Here is a 27,478-nt window from a genome sequence, read left to right as displayed (position 1 = left end):
CCATCCACTGACAGAACTATATGAACAGAAATAAATAAGTTGAGTAAACTGTACATTCATCTTAAAGTCATCTCTTAGCTACAAAGTTAAAATGAGCCATTTCTAAGGGCTTTACTTTTCTGGGGAAAAAAAAAAAAGGCACATTAACCAAGGAACTCGGTGTGACTTTCATTTATTGTCATCAGTTTTTCAGAGCAGGGATGAGTTCTGGACCAATGGCGTATACCACTCTGCCTCCAGTAGCACGTCAGCACCATCATGCTGTTCCTCTTTCCGGTAGCAGTGGTGCACATCACAGCTGGGCATATTGCTCGAGTGCAGGCCTCACTCCTGCAGTTTTTGGCACAGACTGGAAAGGAGCATCCATTGCAAGGGCTCAGGCCCCACGGGATCTTGCTGGCTGCTGCAGCAAGTGCCTGCCTTCTGGCAAAAGCAGTGCTGAGGTACTTAACTGTTGTATTGCGGAAGCAGCGACTTCTCTTACAGAATCCAACACACCACAGATTGCCTTTGTCTCTTTCCGTCCCATTACCAGTTAGTATCATCTTCCCAGTTCAACTCCTCTTCTTCACCCCAGCCTGCAGCCTCGGCCTAGAATGACATAAAATTATCAGCACTAAGGCACGTGTACTGTACTGAGCACAGCCACAGGAGCCTGCGTGGCTTGTGATGGCAGAGCAGGACATTTATCCAGTATGCTAAAAGCCCCTCGTAAGACCAAAAAAGAAGTGCCCGTCTTTGCAGCTTTCTGTCCTAAAGAACTTCTAAATACAAAAGGGAACAGTTTAAAGATAAGAGCAAGCTACTGGGGAGAGCGGGTTGGGTTTTTCCCACCCACTAAAATTAAAGCAAGAACTGTTTATCCCAAACCCACTTTACATTAAGAACTGGATGCTATAAACTACATTCCTTTCTCCCAGGAAACAGCTGTTGTCCTGCTGTATTCTAACACTATGAGTTTGATCTCACCCATCCACTGACAGTCGTGACTGCACTATAGTGTGTGATACTTTTCCCCTGCCTCATGGGGTTGATGTGATGACAGAGTTTATTTTCAAATAAACAACTTCAGTTTACATCCAAGGCTCCTCTCCCCATGCTACCTGCTACCCCTGTGCTAGCACTCTTGAGGCTGAATTAGCGAAACAACTTGAAATCAACACCTATTCCCTAATGGAGTTAGGTGTTCAGGTGGTGGTGTTGGGAGTGCTCCCTCCTCTCCTAGGAAACCACAGCAGTCGCTGTGATGGGGCTACAGGGATTTACCTGCTTACTTGAGAACTCCTAGTTCTCTGAAATGGAGAAATGTTTCTGCTATTCTTTCATGAAAACAAAGCACCCAAAAAGCTTTACTTTGTAGTCCAGAGGTTCTGGTTTCCTGGTTCTTTATTTACAGTGCTATTAGGTTTTCCCAGAAGAGCCAGGAGCAACACCAAGTCCTGAGCATCCTCTGTGCTTGAAAGCTCTCTTCCATCTGTGTGTGGGGCTGTTTCAACAGACAGAAATTCAGCCTTGTTTTACCTCTCTTGACAAAGCAAGACGCTCCCTAACCTCGTGGAGGATCCTTGCATCCAGGATACAGCAGCATAAATTACAAGATGGAGATAAAACTCCTCAGTCAGTGTCTTTAGCAGTGTAGGAGTCCATTCCTTATTTCTTAACACAGCTCCCTTGGTACTGTAGTAACCGCCCACTAAATTACCTGGTGCCTGGTTTAAGATGCATCATTCGAAGCTCAGCATCTTGTATTCACAGGTAAAGACTCAACTGTACGGTTGTATGCTGCTGCTGCTTCCTCAGGTTACCCACCATCTGATTAAGGAGCCAGCTGCTGCTACAACTGTGTTGTGGTATGTACATGCTTTAGGATCCTCTCAAGCGTGCAGTCACTTAAACCCCACTGCCTATAGCCTCTTACCTCAATAACATCAGCTGCTGCAAATTTGGATGAAAACAGCACATTCTGGGAGGCACCTTCTCTGCTGGATACTACACCAGAGTGACTGGGAACAACTGCTTCTGTCCTCGCTTCAGGTAAAATCAAGATAGCTGAAGAAGGTTTAATGTCTGGGATCATGTCAGCAAACCAGTCCAGCTCAGGGTCTTGCACAGGTTTCCTTTTCACTTTGATCGTGAATTCTTCTCCTAGGCCAGACTCCAGTGAAGACTTCAACCTTTCCTTAAAGGTTGGTTTTGGCAGCACAGTTTCTCCGAGTTGCTCTGGATGGTTCCACTTGTCCTTGCTCCAGCTGTTCCCAGGGCAGGACGTTTTGGGGGGACTCAGTCTGAGGCTTTTGAATTCTTTGCTCAGTTGATGGGTACCTGACAGAGGCCTTGGCATTTCAACTGCATCAGCTTGTGTCACAGTGAGGCAATTTCCTGAGGACAGTTCAGGACTAGGGCTCCTGGGCTCAAAGTCATCCCAAGGCTTCTCATCAACATCATGTTCAGCAAAATGAGGTCCCACACTGCCCCGTGGCTCTCGGGGCTGAATCTGAATGTTCACAGTTTTCTCAGCATCTGTCTCCTCTGGCTCGCTCCAGTCTGGCCACTCCTCTGCTGGCTTTTCAGAGGTAGTCAAAGAGTTCCTGCTGCTCCCTAGTGTATTAATGCTTCCAGGAATTCCATTCAAGGGAGACTGAGTGTCTTGCTCACCTGTGGAAGACAAAGGTGTTACATGTGCCTGAAACTCCTTGACATCATAGGTAGCACCTGGCATGGAAATAAGCCAGTAATGCCAACTGGAAAGATGATTCCGTGCTAAGCTCCTCTTGTTCTAAGAAAGCACAGCCACCTTTCTGCGTGCAAAGGAGGGGTATTAATCTCGAAACTTTGGGGCAATAAAAGCTGACTGCTGATAAGCTACAGGTGGCAGAAAAAAGGCCATGAAAGTAAACTGAGTCAGCTCCTGAGGCCTACCTGTAGATCTACCAGGCTGTGGCAGGGGTGAAGAAGCATAGCAGAGAACCTGCTGTAAGGAAACAGAAATTCAAGGCCAGCCAGCAGCCTCTATCAGACTCTCAAATAACTATTCCCTAGGAAGTCAAGGGTCACGCTCTCCTTCCTTCACTGTTACCTTCCTTCGTTCAGTGAAGGTTTCAGATCAGTACATGGGGAGAAATGAACATCTTTTCAAGCAACACATTTGTAGAACACTTGCTTTCTAAAAAGGAAGAGCCAGGGCTAAGTTTTACCTGTCTTTGAAGCCAGTGGATTGTCTCGTCGCACAGAAAGCTTCTTGACAGGTACATTTCCAGAGACAGGGAACACACTAGAATTGTTCTTCAAGAGCAGGGAGGTTTGATTTCTCTGATTGCTTACAACGTGACTGGGGGAGTCTGCAGGGATAAAAGAAAGGACACCAGGTCCACAAGGTGTGTTGACAGTCTTAGTTGAAATTGCCTGCAGCACTGGAACGTTCTTATTTACAGCGCTGACGAGCAATACTGGATGAAGACTGGCACAGCAATCCTCCAGCTGCACCTCTCAATCTGTATATAACACAACACTCCTCTGTCCCTGCCATCTGCAGCTCTTGCCAGCACAAAGTTCAGGCAACTGTAAATGGTCAGGTTTTGCTGATAGGTTCTTTCATGAAATACACAATGAACAAACTGATTGTCATCAGAACAGACGCTTCAAAAATGCTGTGTGACACCTGGCTGGATCCAAAATCCCAGCTTCTGTACTGCATGGCATCACCCGTTCCCTGTTACCTGCCTCTCGTGCAAAAGCACAGCACTGAGAGTCGCAGCAATTCAGAGGATAAGCAAACTCATGCGAGGGCATGAGCAAAACTGCTTGCAGGAACACAGGCCTCTACCCCGAAGGCTGTGTGACAGCCTCCCTCGTGTCAAGGGACCCCAGTCAGGGCCACGCTCTGAAGCTGCAAAAGGCAGGTTTGTTTCCCTGAGCCAGTGACAGTGGCTTGGCAAGTGCCTAATTCAGTTTGCTTTTGGGAGTTGCAGTGTACCATCAGTGGTGGCGGCGATTCACCAGCATTGGCCTTGGCTGCACAAAGCTCTGTTGCCACCACCCCAGCACAGCATCCGCTTCCACGTGGCTTACCTGTGCTCCAGTGCTGCGCCTGCCTCGGCTGTGGCATTGGAAAGGTCTGCCCTTAATGACAGAACCCACCCCCACCCCAGAGCATCCTCGATAGATCCTTTTAGGGGCTTAAGCAAACAGCTTATTAAGCCTCACGCGTTCAGCCTCTAGCACTTTTTTGCAGGCTGTCACTCGCTAGTGAGGACAAAGGTGGTCTTTTTGTTGTTTGTCAGCAGTTAATCATGTCTAATTTTAAACGTATTCTGAAAAATAAGTCTGGCCTTGGCATGCAATCCAAAGGGATTTATTTACTATAGTCTACTAAAATAATGTAAAGAAAAATAATGCAATGAGCCATCCACAGATTTTAATAAAGGGTGGCAGCTGTCAGTACACACATAATCAGGAAGAAAACATTGATACTTAAATTGATCTCACTTGGTATCTATATATCTAAAGTAGAGCAAATGCAGATTCTTCCCTCCAGTTATAAGCATTCTTAGTTTCAATATCCAGAAAAACTTTCCCATAGTACACTTGGTTCCAAGTTATCTAGCAGGTGCAGGGACTACTGTCTTCATCTGGATTAGCTGAAAAGCCTCCTGAGAGCTGAGAAAATAGGGAAGTTCGTATTCTTTTTCCAATCTATGAATAGAAATTAGGGGAAGAGGATGAGATTTACTATTTTTAAAAACATGAGGGACAGAGGGAACATTAAACAACTATCTGGATTAAGTACATAAGTCCTTTAGAAGGACAGTATGATTTTCCACCAGACACACACATTTAACAATCTTTGCTTACAGAGATTCTTAAATGAAGAAGAGATTTAAATTTTTCCCCATGTATTTCCTACATGTAAAATATTTTTATAAAACTTTTCTTCTAGTATCAATTCTGTATCTGCTAACAGCAGCTAATTTAGAATTGAAGGTTAGCTGCACATTAGCTTTTTTGTCAATTAACCTGTCAACAGCAACACATTAATCATCCAAGAGGTTCTGCCTATGTTGCTTGGACAGAAGGGGCAAGAATCCCGAGAGCACTCTGACCATATCATTTACCTTCTGGGGAGAGATCAGCAGTCTTCATGAAGCTTGGTGCGGAGCTTTTGAAAATCTTTGTCCTTTCTCCACCTACAACTACTTCAGGCCCAAGCAGCGAGACGAGAACTGCTAAGCTGTGCAGCGTTATCGCAACAATAGAGTCACTGGTATCCCGAAGGCCCAGCAATACCTATGCAAAGAACATAATCATGTTACCAAGGGCAGAAAATTCTGCTTTTTCACTTCTTTCCCCTTGAAATGTTGTATTGCAGCACATTTCATTTCTATGATCTCCCGCAACTCTCAGTGGGTACTGGATGTTACTTTGTAGCATCAAAATCAGCCTTCCAGTTTGTGTTGCAAGCTAAAGAGGGTGGCTGATCCTAGTGCCTGAGGAGCGCTGGACCATAACGCCAGGGCACCCTGAGCTTAGACCAGTCACTCCTCCATTCTTGGCAGCTGTGGTGTGAAATAGAAACAGTTTCTTGTGACGGGTATCAGCCCAAGTGGTGTGCATGATGGCATCAGGTTTAACAAAACCAGAACTCCAGATGAGGATGGGGTGTGAGGGTTAGGGCTTGCACAGAACGGAGGTTACAAACTGTTTGTGGCCAGTGCTCTGAGATCCTAACTTTAAGCTAAGAACCAACCCAAACAGTAGAAATCCCATATTCTAGGATATACCGCATATTGTTTTCCTGTCCTTAACCTGTGGCAGTATGATGTTTTTCAACTCTTCCCGAGAGAACAGTTCTGCGTAGGCATGAATGTGAGACAGCAACACCATTCGGACATGCTCCTCGTGAACCTCAAATAGCTTCAGCAGCACCGGAATGACGTGCGTCTGGAACAAGGCTGGCGACAGGAGGCAGCTGGTCTGGCTTTCTCCAGTTTGCTCTAGGGAAGAGAGGTGAAGATGGGAAAAGGCTGCTCAACAACAAGACAGCTCACCCAAAAGCTACTCGACAGGAAACAGTCACAGCTGAGATTTACAGTGTCACCCCACTGCCAGGTCTGACTCTTTGTCACCTGCCAACACGGCCTGCTTGGGATGTCAGAGACGGGAGGGAGGAGAGGCAGCACTGCCACTGTCCATTGCTCGACAGCAACAGCTTTGAACACCAAAGGGTCCAACAGCCTCAAGGCGGGTATTGCTTGGCTGAAACACCAGTAGCTATTTAGGAAGAACTTTGAGAGAAAGGAGGCAAACAGCAGGGACAGAGATGGCTGGGGATCCAGCAAGTCAGGCTGAGCACCTCTTACAGAGGGAAGGAGAAGAGACTGAGCACTCTTTACAAAAGAATAAGAAGACAAAAGGGCAAGCAGGGCAGGGGAAAAGCGAGACGAGGGATATACAGTGAGCCACTGGGAAAGGCTGGGGTGGGAGGGTAGGGTGACACATAAACCTGGGAAAGAGCCCAGGTGATTCCTAGTTCTCCCGGAGCAGTGGAAAGTACTGCAAAGGGAGAAGCACATCTAACTCCCTTTTACCGCATGTTACAGTATTTGTTCTGGTTAAATAAACAACACTACTCCCTTGATTCAATGCAATGACCACTCTGAGTTCATCCCAAACTCGTCAGTAATAATTGTGACGAGAGAAGGTATTTAAAGGTCACCTTTCTTTGGCCCCAGCAGATGAGGAAGAAAACTCTTGACAGCTACAGGTTCTGCAAACACGAGCTGATTGAGTAGAAGAGGCACCAGCCGCGATGCTATCAGCTCCTCTGACAAGCCGGCCACCCTGTCCAGCAGGAATCTGTGTTCCAACAGAGAGCAGTTAGTAACAAGGCAGCCTTCCATGCATTTGCAACTGTTCCCCTTCATCCCAGTTTCCCCTCTTGCTGTGAATGCCTTCTTTCCTACAGTGTCTGTCGCAGCCCCTCACGCTGTGTGCGCTCAGCCTAGCAGGACAAGGCTCTGCTGCTGCCCGAGGCTTTTGGGCAAAGATAACGCAGAACAGGAGCCACAGACGCATCCTGTAAAACCCCACACGCAGATCACAGGTTGTCACGAGCACATCCAGGAGCACCACCGCACCTGCAGCTGGCACATGAAGACCGTGGCATCAAACTGTCTCTGAGCTGGTATCTCCCATGAAGTGCTACAGCAACAAAACTGCAGGAAAGAGTTGTCCTCTTGCCCCACAACCCGGTGCATCGAAAATGAATTTTCCTACTGCTTGAGAAAAGGCTGTTCTACTCACCACACAAGGGAAGTTCCCTGGGCAAAAAGGGAATCCCATTTTGAAGCCATTTCCATCTAACATTTTAGAGGTGGCCGACAGAGCATGGGTTGGGTTGGTTTATTTTTTAACTCCCAGAGTTTGATTTCGTGCAACTGCTCTTCCCTGTAGGATTTTCATTTTAAAAATGGCAGTAACAGGTATGGCTTTTCTCTAGGCTTGGAGGAGACTAAGGGCAATAATGCACATGCTGTGAAAGCCTCTCAGCCTAATAAAGGGGCAACACTGCCTTATCTTTAAGTGAAGTATTCATTCCCTCCCTCAGGAACACTGCTGTTACAGAGACAGTGGGAACAATTCTGAATGCTGCTGCTGAGATCCCCTTTCCCCTCTTATTTCCTCAACTTTGTGTCAAGCTAGTGAAATCAAACTCGTATTACAGCCAATGGTGACCCACAGCAGTATAAAACAGGCCGGAAAAGAGCTCTGTAAGAACATCCAGGCTCTTTTATGGCTTCTCCCTCTTTCAGGCCCGGATAATGCCATGACTACACGGAAGCTTCCCTTACAGAACACTTCTTGGGGGCCATGACAATAGGTTTTCCTGCAGATGCTGCACTACTGCAGTCAAGACATCTGCTACAGACAGCAGCTTTACCCACACAGGGCTGGTTCCACAAGAGTAACTCACCCAACATGTTTTATTGAAAAAACTCTCAGCAGTTTAGAAGATCTGCCTAAATGGAAAAAAATTTCAGCCTCAACAGGTGCTTGGTGCTAGATTTCCTTTTTCTGCAAACCCACATCTAAAATAAAGCTACTTCTAAGACTGAGGCAAGGGAAAGACTCTTTTTTCCAACACGTTAATAGGTCTCTGATAATTCAGAGTATTTTGCAACTGGGCAAGCAGATAGCTCTCGTGTAAAAAACCAGGACCCCGGCACAGCTCCAGTGAGGAACTGTTCACCAAAGCTCAAGCCGCTGTTACAGGCCATGCTCCCACCTCTACTGCAATACTACAGCACATGAAAGGCTTTTCAAATAATTCCTGCTTAGCTGTGGTGCAGTGGGAGGGGGAAGAGAACCTGAATAATTTAACTTCTGTTCATAACAGCAGCATTACGCCCCACAAAGTGCATTAACTCAATTAGAATGTGGACAATGGAAAAATTCTTTCCTTTTCATAACCCTGTGCTTCTGGGAAAGCTTCTGTTCTTGGCCCTGCAGGAGCTCAATCCAGCTGCTAGCAAGCAGACAGGATTCAGAAAAGCACACCTGAAGTGACACATGTCACCACAGTCCGGTTTCTGACTGATTCTTCAGCGACAGCAATTGGTCTGTGACAGGTACAGACACCGCTGCCCACACAGCCGTGCACAGCGTCACTCCTGTGCTGTGAGTGTGTGAATGAGGCAGAGCCCAGCAGGTACTACTCCCGAGTGCCAAACCACTCACAAGAAAATGGGAAAGGAAGGAGTGAAATTTCCTCTTGGATGCGATCACTACTTTGGCTGTAGTGCCCAAAATACTACAGAGCAAACAGTGTTCCGCTAAAGCAATCGTAGCCTGCCGCCTGAGGAACTACCTCTCTGGCCACTAGCCTTCCCAGGTGCCCCCACAGTCCCGTTTGGCAGAAGTATTTCTGAAATAAGAAGCTTCCAGATTATACTTTCTTCACTTACTTGAAAAATTCAGTTTTTTCCTCCTCAGACTTTAGTGTTAAGGTCTTCAGAAAATTCACAACTTCCAGAAAATCATTCCTAAGCACAAAAACGTATGCTATCAAACTGTGATCCTTATTGATGCTTAAACCACCCACAACTAAGAGATTGCAAATTCCTGCCTTTATTTAGCAGAGAGAACTAGACAGAGGGAAACAAGTCAAACACTGGCAGACCAAGAACAGCCAGTGTGGAGGTGTGACCACTTCCCCATGCAGTGCCAGAGGAAGACCCCAGGCAACGTGGCATCAGCCACCTCTCACCACCTTACCAGGGCAATGAGGAGAACAAAGTGCTGCCCTACACTAATGCCACCACCCAGAAAAGCACTCAGGTGACAGCAGACGCAGCTCTGTGGGCATTGTCTTGCAGCCTGCTTTGCTCCAATGGTATCACTAATGACTTTATTTTCTAGAGCATTTCCTACCACCTCCCACGAGCAGGGGGAGATCCAGCTGACTGGGTGTGACTAAGGGACACGCTTCTGTCAGCACTGCCAGCTCAGCACCTCATTTGGAAGGCTGATCATGCTTGCTTAATTTTATGAGTCTCTTTGTCAAAGATCCCTGTAAGAGGCAGGGAGTCTGCACTTCCCATCTGGTAAGTAACACAGTTGCAACACAGAAATAAGCGGTATCAAGACATACCAAGAGAGGCAGGATCTTCCTTTCCTTACCTGAAGAACTCGTGAGACAGTAAGCTGGACAGTGGTGGACGACACTTTGGATCTGGATTTAGTAGCGTACAGTGCAAGGTTTGCTGAAAGCTGGAGAGAATGTCCACTGAAACTGAAAGCCAGAGCGCCTACAGTTAGCCTTCTCTCTCAACACCAAACAAGCTATGTTCAGGAGTCCTCCACCCTCCCCAAAACTTAATTTTTAGCTCTGTTAAACAACAAAATTGCTCATAACTGTCCCTAAAGGAAGGGAAAACAGCATTTCCATTTCTCTTCATAAGCTGCTTGGCTGTTGGGGCACCAAGGAGTGCTACTGTCCTTCCAAGAAGCTTCCTGCTCCCTCTCTGCTAGAAGGCAGGAGACCTGCTCAGCCGCGGAACACAGCACCCACGCACCTGCACCCATAACCCCGATGAAGCGGCTGGTGGGGCAGGACTGAGCGAACCCCTGACAGCGCAGATTTGGGAGTGCTTGGGTTACCCAGGCTGGTGACCTCCAGCCACATCTGACAATGTTCAAATGCAGGAAAAAGGGAATACAGAGGAGCTGGTTTGCATTTTAACTTGGCAAACATGAAGGACAATGGCCACTGAACCCGTAGCACATCTGCCAGCTGCAACAAAAGGCAAACAGCTCAACGTGCACAAAGAAGCTGCAGAGGCCTGTCAATAGCAAAATAAACGTGTCATTCCTCACCCTGATCATTTAGGACTGTCAGGAGATTTTCAACTGTTGTTCCAAACGCATAGGCATCCCTCGCGTGTCCGTAGCTGTTGGGCAGAATTTTGAAATCTGCAGACTGAAAATAAAACCAAAAACATTGGCAAAGCAGGAGTTTATGAAATACCTGGTAGTCTCCATGAGTCTCTGTTCCCGCCCTATACACTCTCCAGTTCTTTTCGTAGCCTCAAAGCTCCACTAAGTACCCTAGAACTTTCTAGTACAAACAGAATATTATACTAAAAAAACCCTCCACCAGGGACTTTATAACCCAAAGGAGCAACTACATCATGATGAAACAATTCGCTGATGAATGCATGCAGCAACTGCAGGTCAACAGCTGTCAGCATTTCTATGGAAACAGGTGATAATTAGAGAGAGAAGGAACACTCCTTTAGCATAAGCAACTCAGAGGATGCTTAATGTCTGGGAGGTGACTAACAAGTGAGAAAAAGGCTGTTACAAGAGCTACACAACCATGTGACCACAGCGATCTGGGCAATCTCAGCAACTACTCTGTAATTTTTGCAAAGCTTTGGTGATTTTGAAGCATTAAAGCTGCAGCACAAAGCGTTTGAAAAATAGTATGAGAACCTGCTGTCCCATCGTTCCTCATTCAGAATTTCAGTTCCCTGTGCCCAGCACCATTCCCAAACCAGGGATGGGACAGAAGGGGGCAAAAAGGAAGAGAGTGAACTTCAGATATTACCCAATAGCCACTTCCTCCCATTCAGGCATAAGAAAACAAATCATGTGAATGAAAATTTATTTCCTGAACATCACACTTTTGTTGCCAGCACAAGGTTCCTCCAGCAAGTGACGTTACTCACCATCTCCTCACAAGGGATGCATGACTGGTCTCGTACCGACTTAACATGACAGAGGAACTGGAAGGAGAAGAAGGGAGACATAAACTGCCTCAATGGCTTATCTGTGCCAAGCAGCCCGAGCAGGCTCTCCTCGCCGGCCAGGGCCGAGCGTGTGGCAGGAGGTCCCTTCAGCTGGCACCCAGGGCAAGCTGCACTTTGCTTTGCCCAGAGGGGGAAGCAACAAACGGGCCAGGTGTGAAGCACCAAGCTGACAAAAAGCAACTTCAGGGCATCACAGCCAGCTCATCCCTTGTAGTCCTCCATCCTATCATCCCGCATGATCTGTCTGGACAGGGAAAGGATTTCATGAGCTTTATCAGTCCGGTTTTACTGCTGTGCTCTTTGCATTGTTGTGCACCACCACACACACCAGCTGCATATGTCTGCCTGATCCCTTCTGAAAGGTGATACACACCAGGGACACTCGGTACAGTTCATGAAGGATTTGTAGATCCTCCTCGAGAAAAGGCAGTATGTATTTACGACACAGTGCCAGGCTGCAGCAATGACTCTGCACAGCATGCAGCAGAAACCAAACCAGGAATTTTTCTGCTAATACCAGTAACAAGCAAAGATGCCAGCAGCAGAAGCAAAGGAATCATTTACATTATTTTCTTGATTGATTCATTTCAATCTGGATCTTCCTGTGTCACACTAAAGCTGGTTTTTTTTTTCAAGTTTGTTTTTAAATCAGTCCAAGGAAGCAAAGATTTCTCCCTCTCTTCAGTCTTAACCGACCCTCCAGCCAGCAGTCTCCCTTAGCAAAGCAGCTGCCTTTTGCCTAATGGGGAGTTAGCTTCTGTCTGTGTAGACATTGTAGTGTACAGTTACGGCATCCTTACAGCACAGATTCAGATCAGAGCTGGAAGTGAGCCAACACACTTAATAGTAAATTCAGACACCTAGAAGGACTTGGGCATTCACATCCACAGATGGCCAGCTGCAGCAGGCCATGAGCCTGCACTCCGCTTGGCACTTACCTCTGGGGTGGCTTCATTGAAGTTACAGACGGTTTCCATTCCTCCCAGCTTCCAGTGCCCATCCTCACTTACAAACACGGATGATAAACAGACATTGTTATGCGTTAGGTTTCCCTAAAACATAAAGAAAAAAAAAGAAAAGGATAACAGACTTGGGTATAGGTGAAGACCTAAAATCTTAATCAGCGTTAATTAGGTGCTGTGAGGAGCTGAGGAAAAGCTGTGAAAAAGCACACAATTCTAAAGGCCTTTCGGGATGCTGGCGACTAGCAGGTATCAGGCAGAAGGGCTGGGGTTTTAGAGCAGACAAAGCTCTAATTGTCACAGCCCTTGCAGTGTTACCGTAAATCCAGAGGAGACCTCTGACTATGAACACAAGGCCCAAAAGCTACAGTCTGAGCTGGGATTGAACTGCAGTCCTGGACAAACACACGGTGCCAAAACGGGAGCAGTGACACCAATCTCTGACACGTGGCAAGAGCTGTAAATAAATGCCACGGCCAAGCAATCCCATCTCCCCAAAGTAAGCAGCACTACAAGCAGATGTCACTTCATGAATGGAGAACTGCTCCCTTACTTCAAAAACCCACAGCGTTTTCAGTTACCTTTCCTCCTACAAAGCAGCCAATGATTTTAGCAATTTCAGCCTAAAAGAACTGTGGGGTGAGTGTCTGTGAGGAATCATGAATGAGATGGTCATCCAGGCAAGCCCAGGTACAACGCTCTCCTGTCACATTCATCTGGCTCCCACCAAAGCCCGATAACTATTGCCAGTGATACCCACCCTGTCATGGAGGAAGATGAGCGCCAGCAACACATCGTAGATCCCTGCACAGACTTCTGCGGAAGAGAGCGTCTCCAGGACCATCTCCAAAGGCTTCACACGTTCAGTAACCAGGTGGATCCCATTTGCTTCCACAGTGCAAGAGAGGAAGCGCAGAAGGCAAGGGTGGCGCAAGGTTTTCAGGTGCTTCCAGAAACAAAGATGTGCGTTAAATCTCCTCCAAGGCATCTCTTTTGGCTGCAGAGCTTAGCCTTGTACTTTTAGCCAAGTTTTTGGCTTGAATTTAGACAGCCCATCCCTGCTCCTCACCAAGCACTGGGCACACTCACTCATTGCAAAACTTCTTATAATACATCTAGATACAAAGTCTTACACAGAATACACATAGTATTTTGGGTAGGATCCACCTCCCTGACTTCTGCCTGCAGGAAGAGACCAGTACTTTGCACAGTAATGCAGGTATCGCTACCTGAACATCACTGCCTGCCACCACTCGCGCCACGTGGCGCACGATGAGTTTCGCAGCTGCTGACCCCCTTCTTCCCCCCTGCATGGCAGCCAGGGTCAACTTCCACCTTTTCTCCTGCCCTTACTCCCCAAGGGTTTGACCCTCATTAACTGATTCCTACCCTGCCAAGAAAAAGGAGGGACAGCTCTGACAAGTCTGTCCCAGGCACGCTCTCTACGGTACCTTGGCAGCTTTATTAACTTTATCTTCATTCTCTCGCTTGTAGACAAAAACCGAAGCGAGTTTGCCATCTTGTAGCACAGCCGGATAAATCGTGTGTCCAGTTGGCAGCGTGAAGGACGGCTCTTCTAGTGCATAGCTCTTTAAAGCGCTGTTCTCCGAGCCCATCACTTGCAGAGTCTGGCCGTTGTAGAGCTTCCCCCTTGATGACAAACAGGCCTTTGGGTGAAGGATTATTTTTTCCAGAGAGATTTCGCTCCGGCAGGTGCTGTACAGTTCTCCTTCAGAGCATTTTCTGCAAAACAAGGAACAGCCATGAAGAACCTTCAAAAAATCCCCGTAATTTCTTTTGTAAAGGAAACCAAATGTCCACAAAAGGGTTCAGATCAACAGGCGAGCAGCATTCCAGCTGTGGATCTAGGAGTGTGCTGGTATCTGTGTCGGCATCACCATCAGTCATCACCAGTTCCGACACACAGATGAACAAACAGTACAGCATCCACAGTTAGTCTTTGACTGGCTACCAAACCGAGAATCCACCAAAACCGGGATCCACCAATACCCCCAGTCATGCAGACACCTACTCCAGAGGTTTAATTCCAATTCAGCACGGTCAGCAGTTCGGAACCGTGACTGCCACCACCTCAGGGCACAAGGAGCCCCTGGCCTTCGTAAAAACAGCCATTCCTGTTCCACAAGCCGCAGAGGATTTCAGTGAAGCTACAGTCAGGTAACCTCCGCCAGCGGCATGCTTCCCCATCACCACCCCCCGACTGCCTTCTCTCCATCTGACAAATACTCCATCTGCCTGCCAGCTCTTCCTCCCACAGCCTCTGTCAGGAAGAGACCAACACGGACTTTTGTGCTGCTTCCTCACACACAAAACTGGTAAAACAAACATGCTGATTGCAGAGGCTCTTCTAGAAAACACTGACAGAGCATACATATGCTCTGGGATCAGGCTTGTGATCACAGGCTAAGGGTGAGACCCAGAATATCGGTCTGTATACAGAAGTTAGCGAACGATCTTTAGTAATGAAAGGAGGAGAGTGCAAAACCTCAGTTTTCAGGAAAAGTGGGGAAAAGAACTGCCCACCCCCCAAGTGTGGTTTTGCAACTGGAGAACTGCTTTATGATGGTTGTTTCCAGCCATGACCTGGGGCTGCAGGAGGGCAACGACATGGGATTGGAGGGCAAAGACACGGGAGTCTCAGCTCCCTGACAGGGCTGCTCCAGCAAAGCTGTGGTTCTGCTCCTTGCTGGTGTCTCTAGTTCATGCCCTCCAGGAGCTCCAAGGTCAGCGGCGCTGGGGCCTTTCGGAAGGACAGCTGGTCTGTTAACAGTGTCCTGGCTTCTTTTTACAGCCTCAATTAAGAATTAGTTAGCTAAATGATTGCCCAACACTTTCCCCAAAGTATCCTATATTTAAATGTGTTATGATCTGATGTTTTTATTAAATGTAAAGATGCCAACTGCACAACCCACTAGTCAACAAGAGCACCGGGAAGGAGCAGAATGCTCCCTTTCTAATAGGCTTCATACAAATCCTTGCTCACGCATCGTTTAATTGCCTTTGTTAGCCAACTCTTCTGTAACAAACAAGTAGCTACAACTCCAGATGTGCTTCTCGCTAGGAGGAATGAACCCTATGAACACATTAGATACGGGAACCAGGACACCTTACAGCTCTTAACTCGGATGCGAACAGACCTTAACCCTCCAGAGCATACCAAGTGAGTGTACAATAACCACCACAGCTTGAAATTATGTTGTGGTTTTTTTAAAAATTAAGCTTCTGTGTCCTGATCCACCTAAAATCTAACACTGAATTAACCACAGAACACGCAACCTCCTATCATTCTCTCCCCTCTAGTGTCAGGGATGGATCTGCACCTTTTTAATGCCAATTCCTTTAACGTGACCTTTAAGAAATAAAGGAAAAGCCATGGAAGTTTGAACTGCAGCTTCCCAGCACTACACAGAGGGGCCAACAGGTGAAAAGGAAACATGATGCAGCAGTTACACGTTTCTAAAAAGGACTTTTCTTGTAAACTCCTTGGCACAGAAGGCCTCACACTGCCCTGAGATGGACGGGCTTCCCCTCCAGCCGGCCCACGGAAGCTCTGCCCTGGCTCACCCCAAGTTAATGTTCCACCCATGTGCATTGGCACCGGCTGCTCCTCTTGGGCACAGCTCAGTGCATTTATCTGTATCCTCTGCTCCTTCCAGCTTTGCTTTGTTTGCTAGCTCGACTTTAATGATTTTTCAGTCAGACTGTGCATATGACAGCTGAAAGTCTCTGCGGTGACCCAGTGTCTCCCACTCCTCCAAATACATATGGATGTACGTATTCATTCACCGGTTACAAACTCAGCTTCAGAGATGCCTGCAGTTCAGAAATATTGTAACCTCAGCTTCATTGAAATAACTGCGATCTACTTGAGTGCCACTGTATGACAGCCAGCTCCAAACAAACTTCCCCGACTCCAGGTAACCGCCTCTCAGGAGCTCTCAGGACCAGCAGCTGAGCGCCTTAAGTGAGCAGCTTTGAATAACCGAGCGGCAACAGCAGCCCGTGGAACCACGAGCCGTACTTTTCAGGAGCATGTCAGCTTCACAAAACTACCTCTTGGTTTCTTTTCTTTTTCACGGCACTCCAAGACATGTCAGCTATTGAAACTCCAGCAGGCAAAAGCATTTGCAAAGGTGTATGCCTTAGGTGTATGTTTTAGGTGGCTGCCCACTTTACAACATTTTAATATCATATTTCCAATAAACTGTAAACACACAGCGCACCGTGAGATGGAGAGGAGCCCAGCAGGGAAAGCCAGAGGGACTGGTAGTTAAGAACAATTTGGGTTTGCTACCATAAACGGCATTAAGTGTTGGAATTTCAATTTAGCTTCTTTGTGGAGCGATAACACTCTGCGTGCAAGGCAGCCACATGAAACACGTACGCTAAGCCCCACCACTCCACAGCTAAGAGCGAGGCAGCTCCCAGCTTTCCGCTGGCCCTGCCACCCCCCATGCCGACAGAGCCTCCTGGAAGCCGCTGTCAGGGGCAATGGCAGCTTTGCTCCCCCAAAATGGGGTTTCCCAACACCCGTCGGCCGGGCACCTTGCAGGGGCAGCGCCGGGCACGCAGGCAGGCGGGCAGCAGCAGGCAACCGCCGCTCCGGGCCGGGAACCGCGGTGCTGGGCACCTTCCGCAGGGCGGTCACCCGGGCAGCAGGCGGGGGCACGGAGCACGGGTTAACGCGGGGAGCCCCGAGAGGCACCGGCTGCCGGGAGCCACCGGCTGCGCCAGGCACGCAGCTCAGCGCCAGGCACCAACGCGGCACCGGCTGCCCCGACCCCAGCCCCGGGGCGGGCACCCGCGCCCAGGGAGGCCGCAGCCCGCCGGGCTGGCAGCACCCGGCCCGAGCCAGGCCCCGGACACCGCCGCGGCCCAGGCCCGGAGGGGCGCAGCGCCCCGGCCCTGCGGCGCCAACGTCCCGCAGCCGGGCGCCGGCAGCGCCCTGCCCAGCTCCCCGGGGCCGCCAGGGCTGAGGTGCGGAGGCCCCCGCCGCCCCGCTCCCAGCCCCGCCAGCCGCCCGGTGACGGCCGCCATAAGCCCCCCGCCACTTGCCACCGCCCGCCTCCGCCATCAGTGCCCGCCGCCCCCCGGGAAGGCCGGCGCCCACCTGCTCCCCGCCGGCCCGGGCAGGGGGTGCCGCCTCGGCCCCGCCGGCCGCTCCCTCCCTCACGGCGCGGCCGCCCGCTCCCGCTTCCGGCACCGGCGATGGGCGGGACCGGGCACCGCCCCCTGCCTCGCGCGCCCCCTGGCGGCCGGCGGGCGCTGTGCTGCCTGAGGGGCGCGGCCCGCCGAGCGGCGCCGGCCGCCATTTTGGCTGTGGGCGAGTCTCCTCACGGCCCGCCCTCGGCGGCGCGCCCCGGCCCTCAGGGATGGCGGCCGAGCACCGAGCGGACCGCAGCCCACCTCTGTGCTGGGGGCCGCCCGGCCGCCCCCTTTCCGCCCCTGGGCGCCTCAGGCGCGGGGGCCAGGCCGGCCCCTCACCTCAGCCTCGGTGGCGGCGTGGAAACGAGCCGTGCCGCCCCTGAGTTATGGCCTCCCTCCCTCCCTCCCTCCCTCCAGCACAGCGCGGCCCCCTGTCCCCCGGCTGCGCGCAGTGCCTGGGGCGGGCTCCCCGCACCCCTGCCCTGGGGCACCTGGCCGTGCCGCCCCATCCAGCCCCGACACGGGGCGAGCGGTGAGGCCGGGGGTCCGTCCAGCGCTGCCCCACGCCATCGCCACGCTGAGGTGACATGTGCTGAGGTGACATGTGCCTCGTAAGGCCACCTATTGAAATGCCGTTAAAACTAATTGCTCTCTGCACTGCAGAGTAAAGTGACTCTGGGGAGAGATTTCATGTGAGTATTTTGGACAGCGGAACGAATGTTGAAAGGAATTACTACAGTGCGGTGGGAGGTCTGGGCTTTTCACACGCTATTTTCATATCGCCAGTGTTATTCCAGTTTCATGCAGCGCCAGGGCGTGAGGATGTGGTTTGCTCAAATCATTTTGAACCGAACACTTTGCGTGAGCAGGGTGCAGCAGCACACCCCATACCCGCGGCCTTGTCTAGACAAAGATTTAATAGCAATGGCAGCGTGTTTAACAAAGGTGGTCTAAGCCATGCTAACTCCTTGGTTTTCTTTAGTGACTAAACTCCCACCAGTTTAGCCTGCATTAAATTCTGGGCCATCACATGTCACGTGAACTTTGTAGAGCGTATTCTTTAGCGATATGCTTTCCCCCTGCTTTCTAGCAAAGCCTCCCAGTCCCTGCCCAGTGCAGGTACTCCCAGAGACACAGGGCTGCTGGCCAGTGGCTTGTTGAGGCTGGAGTCCCTTCAGCACAACAAAACGACACGTATCTGGACAGAAAAAGGGATCCTCTCAGATGCACATGCAAACTCCATTCAGTTGAGCCTCATGGTCTCTTTAAGCAAGCAAAGAGGAAGGCTTTCTTCTACATCTGCACACGGTGAGTTCTGTAAGCTGGCACGTCAGGGTTAACAAAGGGGAAGAGTGCTAGGAGTTAACTTTTAAAAAGAAAAGTCCGCTGCTCTGGCAGAGGGATATATTGGCAGCTGGATGACCTGGGTCTTCTGAAGTAAAGCAGAGAGATGATGGGAGGAGGAAGGTGCAGGAAAGTAGTATGGGTCATACACGGTGTGTGAGGCAAAGTGTGTCACACATTATGGGGTAACATCATGCATACAGGAACAGATACTAAAATTAAGCTCAGGTGTGCCACCTCCCTTTCAGTGGTAGGAAAGATCTTAAGTCTTTGGCCCAAATGGCACAGTTGTGCCAACAGATCCCAGGCCCAAAGCGCAAAACAAGGGGAAATGTGGACATGCCTCATCGCAGCTTACTCAGGGGCCTAAGCACGCATTTGTACGTTGCATGTGTGTATGTCTGTGGCTGGGGAAAGGCAGAAGTTTGGAAGACCTGAACAACTGCAGGTAAAGACAAAAAATTCATAATAAGCAACAACCAATTTCTACTCACAGCACTTGGCTCCAGCTTCAGGCTGTGGTGTAATTCATGTGGCTCTCAGGAAAAAAAAACCCCAAACTTTGGCTGCTCTGCATCATTTACGGTGTATGTACTTTGCTGGATGGCCTCTGTGGAAAAGCACTCCTTTCGCTGCTTTTCCCACACGAGTCCATCATTTTGTACAAACCAAAGAGGTCCCGAGGCGCACACCCTGCTCGGGGCCCTGCTGTGCTAGGTGCTGCACAAACACGTGTGCCGCGCTTCTGTCCTTCAGACTGTGTGGTTTGCCTTTCCTGAGAACAGCCCAGCGTAGGCTCCTCCAGAGAGCAGCTTGGGACCTAATGAAGTAGGTGTGAACCCCCTTCCTTCTCTTCCAAGGGCAGAAGGAGTCAGAGTAGATGGGGAACTAGCAGGATTACAGAGCTCTTGGGTGAGTTGTAGCTGGTTATTTGAGTTGATTGGGCAAGAAAAGATTGGCTTAGTGGAGAGACAGCTGGTAACTCTCGAAGAGGATGGAGCAAAAGGCACGCCTATGGAACAGAGCCTGTAAGGTCTAAAAGCACAGCCGGGGTGCACGATCCAGCTGCCTCCGGTGCAGTCGCTGTCTGCACTGCAGGAATGTTCCCCAGCTCTTCCTCTTCTAGGCCACAGGGCCTTTGGAAAAGCAGAAGAGATGGGGCTGGGGTGATGCTCCCAGCACCGCCCGAACTGCAGTCGATAACTGTTCCAGTGATGCCCTCCTGCTGCATCGTCGTGTTAGTTACAACTACACCACAGCCGCCTTTTGCTGCTGAGGATGTTTCTCAAGTGCTCTTATTTCTTAATAAAGAGAAGTATGTTTCTCTTTTGAGGGGGCAGGAATGCCAATATACCAACTCCAGAAAAGCCCATGTTCTTGAATATTCAAGTGGGTTTCTAGACCTGACTGGTTGCAAATGCCACCTGCGAACTGCATGCCCCACGTGCTGCCTCCCACCACCCATGCAGGCAGCCCCAGCGCCTCTCCTGCTGCCTCGGAGCTCTCCCCCTAACCTCGTAAAGAAAAAACGAGCACATCACAACAACCTAACAACATAATAATGAATGTTATACCTGTTCTCAGCCTTCTCCCATGCGGAGCGGACAGCTGAGCTTACCAGTGGCATATCACAGGAATTCCATTAAAAAGCCTGCCAGAGGGGCTTGAAACCTCTTGTATCTAAACAGAGCTTGTCCAGCTTATTCCAGAAGAAGATACATCTTGTTCCTGTTTCATTTAATCCAGAGTGGATTGAATTAAACAGAATCATGGCAGTCTTACTTCAGAATGAAATGCACATGTTGAATTGTTACCAGACAGCTCCACGCACACACTGGTATTTGAAAGACTTCGAATTGGGTCCTTCATAAGCTCTCTAGGTCAAGGACATTTGTTTACTTTTCCATTTCCCCACCCTCTGTTGTCCTAGTAAGCTCCTAAGTACTAGCGTGGTACAAATAATAATTTAGAACACGATCTTAGGCTGCTGCATTAAGTCGATCGCTCACTGAAATTATACTGTACATCTGCAGAAAGCCCGAGTAATAGCTAACAGACGTATGAACTTCTCAGCCCATGCTTATTTCATTGTGCTATTAACTTTACAGCCTAATTATATCTAAAACACCTGCCTAACCAAACTCATTAATTAATTAGCAGCAGACTGGGAAGGAGGATTACTCCTGCGATGGATAGGGATTGCTGCTGTAGGGAAAGAAAAGAGGAGCTATACAAAGTCAGGGAGAGAAAGCAGGAAAAGGAGGAAAGGACATAAGCTGTGTAAGTTGCTAAAAGAAAGCAGATCCCTCCTCGCCCTGTTTAATGCAGGATACAGTACTCGGGGACTGAAACCATAAATGCAGATAATTAAAAAGTTACCCTATGGGTCAGACTCCTCAGTGTCCCTCCAGTAATGTGATATAGATTGAAAAGTGTCCAGTGACACCCACCAGTAATGTGATATAGATTGAAAAGTCTATGTGCTCCTATCTTTTTTCCCTCTTTCTGGCTCAGGAACTGTAATTAAAGGGAAAATCAGCCTCTCTCCTGCCTCAGAGAGTATAGTGGCACAGCTGGTTTTCATCTTGGCTAGCAGGCTCTGTCCTCAGGCTACTAAGTGCTGAGTAATTTTTACCAAGCTCTGCTTGCAGATAAATGATGTTCTTCTCTTAGCTGCTGCCAGGCAAAGCTACAAATACTTGATCTTTTATTCTTTTCTCATAAACTCCTAACATTGAATACTAAAAATGCAGCCAGAGATTTTTCCACTGCCATTTATTCTCAGCATGGTCACAACTGTATTACAATTACAGACACCCACCCATTTGCTGAAGCTCAACTGTAGTTCCTTGTTAACCTGAAGCTTCCAATTAAAGGCTCCTTCAGTTTCATTGATAGTTTGCATATACTCCAAGGACCCACTTCATTTTTTTCTTTCCCCCAAAACACATTCCATGAGAAGGGCAACTGCTTTAAATAACTTCACACTAATTTTTCTGGAAAAGCCTGACGAGCGAGTGCCAGTCTCAAAAGAAAAGCCTGTGTCTGAATATGCAGTTTGGGTAATTTCTCTCGCAGCTATAACTATAAAAATATCTGGAAGCTTTTGACTAAATGTGGCACAACTGCTGGGCTGATAAAGTGTGGGCTCGGACCAACGGAAAGAATCTAGAAAGGTACGACACTGGAAACCCAGCAGTTTAATTCACGTTTTCTGCAGCATTTCTAAGAAACGGCATTAAAAATTGTATAGAAAATTATTTTTAAAAATACTAGTTAATCTCGGCAATGCTGTTCTTCCACCTACCTCCAGTGAGCAAAGCCATGAACACAAAGCCAGCACAGGGAGGAGGCTGAAATCTGGTAAGAAACACCATGCCCTCATTTTAGAATCGCTTCCAGTTATGCAGTATGAAACACAGTGAGTAACAGTGCACATAAAAGTACCTGTGTACTTTTAAAAGACAAAGCAAGGCTTCAAAACAATCCTGATTTCAAAGATATTTTTGAAGTGTAAGAGTAACGGTCTGTCAACCCTCTAAACAACGCCATGCCTTTGAAGATCACTTTCCTAGCATGTGCATCAGTCTTAACGGGATTACTGGCTACTGCTCTGGCAGCATCAGCCCCTGGTGCAAGTCTGCTTTCTGCTTAAGCCAGAAATGAGGGGTGGTGAGGGGAGAGGAACAATTCTGCAAATCAATAGCCGTTAAAAACCAAAACGAGGTGGAGGCAGCTTTTCTTTTAAAAAGTTCAAATTTGAACTGCTCTCTTGATGGCTGTGGCAGCCACGGGATTTCTGTACGCTTTGGCTGTTACGGGTGGGGTAACAACTTCAGAACAGCTTTAGCCTAAACTCCACTGGCGTGCAGCGTGTTCCAAAACATGGCTTAATGCAGTCACTGTCCAGCGTGAAGGTGGCTCGGCCTGTCTCTGCTGCTCAGTCAATGATCCAGCTTAAACCCTGTGAACAAGCAGGACAGGATGCATTTGTGTTTTAGGATGGGGAAGCTGGGGGAAAGGCTCTGCATCCGCACTCTGACCTGAGTTACAGTGCTTTTTTCTCTTGCTAGTCCTCAGGATGTGGCTGTCTTCTCTCAGCCCTCAGAACTCTATTTATGGCAAAGGTATTCTGTCGTAGTGCAGTTTCTAATTTTAAGTGTTTTCAAGCATATAAACTAGACTGTAAACGTCTGAAGCTCCAGGGGAGTGAATCTGTGCCATCTTTCCATTATTAAAGTCTTCATACCCAGGACCGGACTTTGGTAACTACGTGTCAGGGCAGTGCCAGGAGATGCTGGGGCTTAACTGTGTTCCCGTTACTTAGGTGTTAGAGGGAAGCAGTCCATGTTAAACACGCTTCACATGAAGCATTCTTCTTAAATGTCTTGTAAAACAAACGAAACATTGGTTAGAAACACGTTCACCACTGCTGACCACACAGGTTTTTATATTTAATAGAAATTAAATTAGTAGCTTAATATACATAATGTGACACTTTCCAGTCCAGTCGCTTTCCAATTCTCGCTTTCAAGTCACAGAGCAAACACTGTACAAAAATGATAACAAAGAACAACCAAAGAGTAAACACTGTCACTGAAACACTGGACCCAGAAAGGTTAAGTTTATCGGGAGCTACACACGCCAAAGGATACATAATAATGGACCCATTGTGGTACGATCATGCATTACCGAGGGAGAGATCTATGGCCAGGTTCCTCCAGGGCAGGTGACAGCGTCCTGGACTGCGCAGTGGGCTGCTTTATCGCGCTCCGTAGCTGTAGTAGTAAGGTTCATCCGGGCGGTACCCATATGCAGTTGTGGGGCGGCCAGGAACCCCTGGGGACTGACCAAATCCATCGACTCCGATGCTACAAAAAAAATAAAAGGAGGAGAAAGAAACTGTAGGTTTTTGTACAGTAGGGACGGCGCGCTGGTGCTGGTGTCTGCAGCTCCTCCTGCCACAGAGACAATTTTGCGAGGCAACACTGCAAGCCATCTTGCCCCTTCAGAGCAGCCAGCACTGCTCGGTCTCCTCTTCCCTTGGTGGGAAAAGAAACACTGCAGAGAAATCAACACAACTCCTATCAGGAAAGGCTTTCAGGTCAAACAGAAATCCCAGGGGAGACAGAAGTCTTCTCGTCTATCCTTCTATGGCTTTACTGGCAAAGCACTTCTGTGAGTCAACTCCTCTCTCTGCGTTAGAGGTAACGAGTCTTTCTGGAAAGGCTTCAAGCATGCTTCTTGCAAAGCCTGCTGGTGACCCTGCCCTACACAGCCCATCTGAACAGCCTGAGTTCCTTCCTTCAGTACATTTCTCAAGCCCCTGGTAAAATACCAGCCAGAAACGAGAAGTGCAAATATCTGGCACAGCAACACCGTTCAGTAAAGGACGCTGTTTCCGGTGGGATACAAGATTGACAGCCAAATGGCAAAAAGAATCATTATATACTGAAATGAGACAGAATAATTAATTTTTCACCTAGAACAGCATCTTTTACACCTGAAAAGTCCTACAGCAATGGATTAGATACTAAAGCACGAGGACTGCGTAGGGAAAAGTGGCACATACCTTGTGCTCAACAATAACTCTCATGCAGGAGGTAGAGGAAAAATGAACATTGCCTAAGATACTGGATGACTGCCTATTCATAGTTATGTCACTTCTTAACTTCCACTTCAGTAGAAGGACAAATGGAAAAGGATTCTGATTTATTGCCTGACTAAAGATGCATTGAAAGGAGTTGAACTTCCTCTCTGAAGACTGTCAAAACACAAAGAACCAAAGTGCTTTTTGAGTGGGGAAAAGCTGAACCTCATTACTGCCAATTATACATATGGAACATGGGTTATGCAACAGTCAAGGCTGGGAAAGAATGACCCATCCAGAAGATGTACAATGGGTGGGCCCCAGGCCCTGGCTCAGCAAAAAACTGGCACTGCTGAATCGCTTGGACTGAAAGGGCTCAGCTGAAGTGGTGGGGGACCATGTCCATCACTCTGTCCTTATAAAGACACTTTCCTCAGATTGTGCCTCTGTGAGGTCCTAGCAAAGGATCCTTGGCGCCGGGTTTCTCTGGAAAATAGTTCACTCATGGGATATTCTGGTCATCGGGTGAAGGTGGAAGGTCTGAGGCCGAGATTTGTCTTTGGAGCGGGAGGACACAGTCAATAGGCCAAACTGCAGAGAAAATCATTCTGTTTCACCTGAACACGTATTGCGAAACTCGGCACCCTGAAAGCACTGTGCTATTTCCACGTCTGCCCATCTGTATTTGACCTGGCAATGGCCCTGTCTTGTAACTCGTGTGCAGGGCTATCGGGCTGAGCCTAGAGGCTGACCAGTCCCTTCCGCACAGAGAAGAGAAGCAGAGTAGCTGTGGTGTGCCCTGTAGCGGTGCAAAGCTACGTGAACACATGCCTCTGGCTCCACACCTTCCTCTGGCCATCCATTCCATCCTGCATCCACTCCAAAGTCCTATTACTCTTTTCCAAGCCCATTATAAAATGAACTGGTGACCTCCGAGGCACCTTCTCCCGGTCCCTCCTTTGTACCTGGCAGACAACAGCTTTCTCATTAGCAGGCTTGAAGCTTTAAAAGATTCCTGAAAAGAGGGTTTAAGAGAAATCCTGTCACTTTGAATCTAACTCTTGCCTCCAGAAACATCAGACCCTGCACTCGCCTTAGTCAAAGGATGGTCCCTGCTCCTACTGCCGTTACTGGCACGCAGCATGCAGAGGGGCTGGACAGACGGACCCGGCCGGGGCTGCTGTTAGATATGGGTTTCTGAATACAGGCCATAAAGCTCTTCCAAACGTGCCAACAAGGACCTAGCATGAAGCTGACCATTTTGTTTGGCAGTTCAGAAAACAAGCTGAATAACTACCGTAAAACAGTTACAATTCTTTTAAAGAGATCTTTCAGTACTGTTAGTACTCGGAGTTAGTAATGTACTAAAAGAACGCGTAGTGCGATCTGGAAGGGAGTTCAGTTGTGTTGTGCTACTGCAGGTTCCCAGGTGCCACTGATACCACACACATGTAACACCGCAGAGAAGCGGGACACTTTAAGGCTTCCTTTACACTCAGGAATTCCATTGTTTTCTTCCAAAGATCCTTAAAGTATCTACAGTTGATTTAAAATAAAAAGATATTTTAGCAAAAAATGCTTTTCTGGGTTTATCTTTCAAAGTTATTTTTTTCTATGACTATAACATTTAGTAGTAAAAACAACTTATCTACAACTAATTACAAAAGGGGCTCTTGGCATTTCTGCTAACTACTGAAAACTTCATTCTGGAAAGACGTCGTAGGTGAACGAGGAGGCTGCGGGCGCCGCAGGCTGCCAGCCCTGCACGCAGGCCGGCTGCTGACTGCAAGTCAGGCTAGTAGGGGGCGCGGCTTGGCTTACAGGGGACACACCAGTAGCCACCCTCAGGTTCACCGTGGCAGAGGTACAGCAGACACAGCAGCCCGGGCTTTCCTTCTTCAGCCTAAGCGGGGCTTCCCTTGATGGAGCACTCGTTAGATACTACCGAACGGCACTGGGGCTGGGGGCTGGGGGGGGGAAGCGAGGTGCAATGACGGCACCGACCCACCAGGGGGCAATAGGTCTCTATCACTGCAGGCCGCGCTGTTCGGCTACTGCCAGTTCAGTAATCTTTATTCATAGAACTTTTAAATGTATTTAAATTGATAACGAGAGCAGGGAAAAATATGGTTTCAATCACATTCTCAGCAAATCATTTTTTTCATATTTTTTTTATAAATGTGTAAGTAATTAGGTAAAGATCCCTAGAGTTTAAACTTTGAGGAGTATCAGTTATTTCCAAATGGTTCAGACATATGTTAGTGTCCTGAAGAAAACTGGAAGAGATGGATCAGCTGATAACTGCTTTGGACAGTTAAAAAAAAAATAAAAGAGGAAAAGAAAATCATATTAAAACACCTTGATCAAATCACCACTCTCCTATCTAAATATTTCTCTTAAGTAAATGAAGGCTTGTCCATGCTTCAAAAAAAGCCAACAACTTGGCTTCATTTTTATGTGTTAGTGCTCTTGAAACATACCAGCTTTGCCTTATTTGATTGTTTGCACTGGCGCAGCCTGTAGCAAAAAGCCTGTCCTCTTAGCTGAAGGAAAGGCTATTGAAGCCAGGAGGTAACTGAGGGGTAGGGCAACAAAACAGCAAACACACATCTGGAGACTGAAGTCTGGCTTACTCATGAGGCTGGCAGGCCAAGGGCAATGACTCTGCAAGCACAACCGACAGAGGTGGAGACAGGGGTTTAAAAACCAAGTCCTGATGAATCCTTGCCACTTCTGCCAAGAACAGCAGAAGGGTAGAGCCAGGAAAGATGGTAGCTTTTCGGCTGTAAGCATTTGTTCGGTAACTATTGGCCCGAGATCACGATTTGTGCCATGTGTTCTTAGATTTATACCAGCAACCAACTTCAAAACTTGCTCCTAGGAAAAACGCATTGTTGGTCTTATTTATACAGCATCTACAGGGAAACTCTGTACTCAGCAGAGCCAGCATCAGCCTGTCTTCCCAAAAAGTCAGGGACACATAATTATGCTACTGAGGCAACAATACTCATCTACAAATTGATGTTTTTTCTTCCTGTTGGTCAGCCCTGTTCAGCTAGGTACCCAGCAGAAGGGCGTGCAATCCCTGTAGTTGCGTGACTGATACGGAT

The 27,478-nt window shown here is 48.3% G+C and overlaps 2 protein-coding genes across 2 annotated transcripts in view; both read right to left on the bottom strand.

The window, feature by feature from the left end:
* Nucleotides 1-155: 155 nt before the first annotated feature.
* Nucleotides 156-17,513, bottom strand: SCYL3 (SCY1 like pseudokinase 3). Its single transcript, XM_037403597.1, has 14 exons — nt 17,400-17,513; nt 13,720-14,011; nt 13,029-13,214; nt 12,245-12,358; nt 11,226-11,282; nt 10,372-10,474; nt 9,676-9,787; nt 8,961-9,038; nt 6,713-6,852; nt 5,803-5,990; nt 5,112-5,283; nt 3,195-3,338; nt 1,919-2,655; nt 156-591 (listed from the first exon to the last, which is right to left on the bottom strand). Exons 2-14 carry the CDS (start codon nt 13,882-13,884, stop codon nt 529-531), a joined length of 2,259 nt encoding a protein of 752 aa, XP_037259494.1. The 5' UTR covers nt 13,885-14,011; nt 17,400-17,513; the 3' UTR covers nt 156-528.
* Nucleotides 17,514-23,200: 5,687 nt separating this feature from the next.
* The window catches only part of KIFAP3 (kinesin associated protein 3), a 71,188-nt gene continuing 66,910 nt past the window's right edge, over nt 23,201-27,478 (bottom strand). The window contains exon 20 of the mRNA XM_037404245.1: nt 23,201-23,649. Within this exon, the coding sequence (XP_037260142.1) occupies nt 23,541-23,649 (109 nt within the window). The 3' untranslated portion in view covers nt 23,201-23,540. The remainder of the gene's footprint in view (nt 23,650-27,478) is intronic.

Source organism: Falco rusticolus, chromosome 11 (genome assembly GCF_015220075.1).
Source record: "Falco rusticolus isolate bFalRus1 chromosome 11, bFalRus1.pri, whole genome shotgun sequence".
Lineage (NCBI taxonomy): Eukaryota > Metazoa > Chordata > Aves > Falconiformes > Falconidae > Falco > Falco rusticolus.
This window is presented reverse-complemented; position numbering and strand designations above follow the sequence as displayed.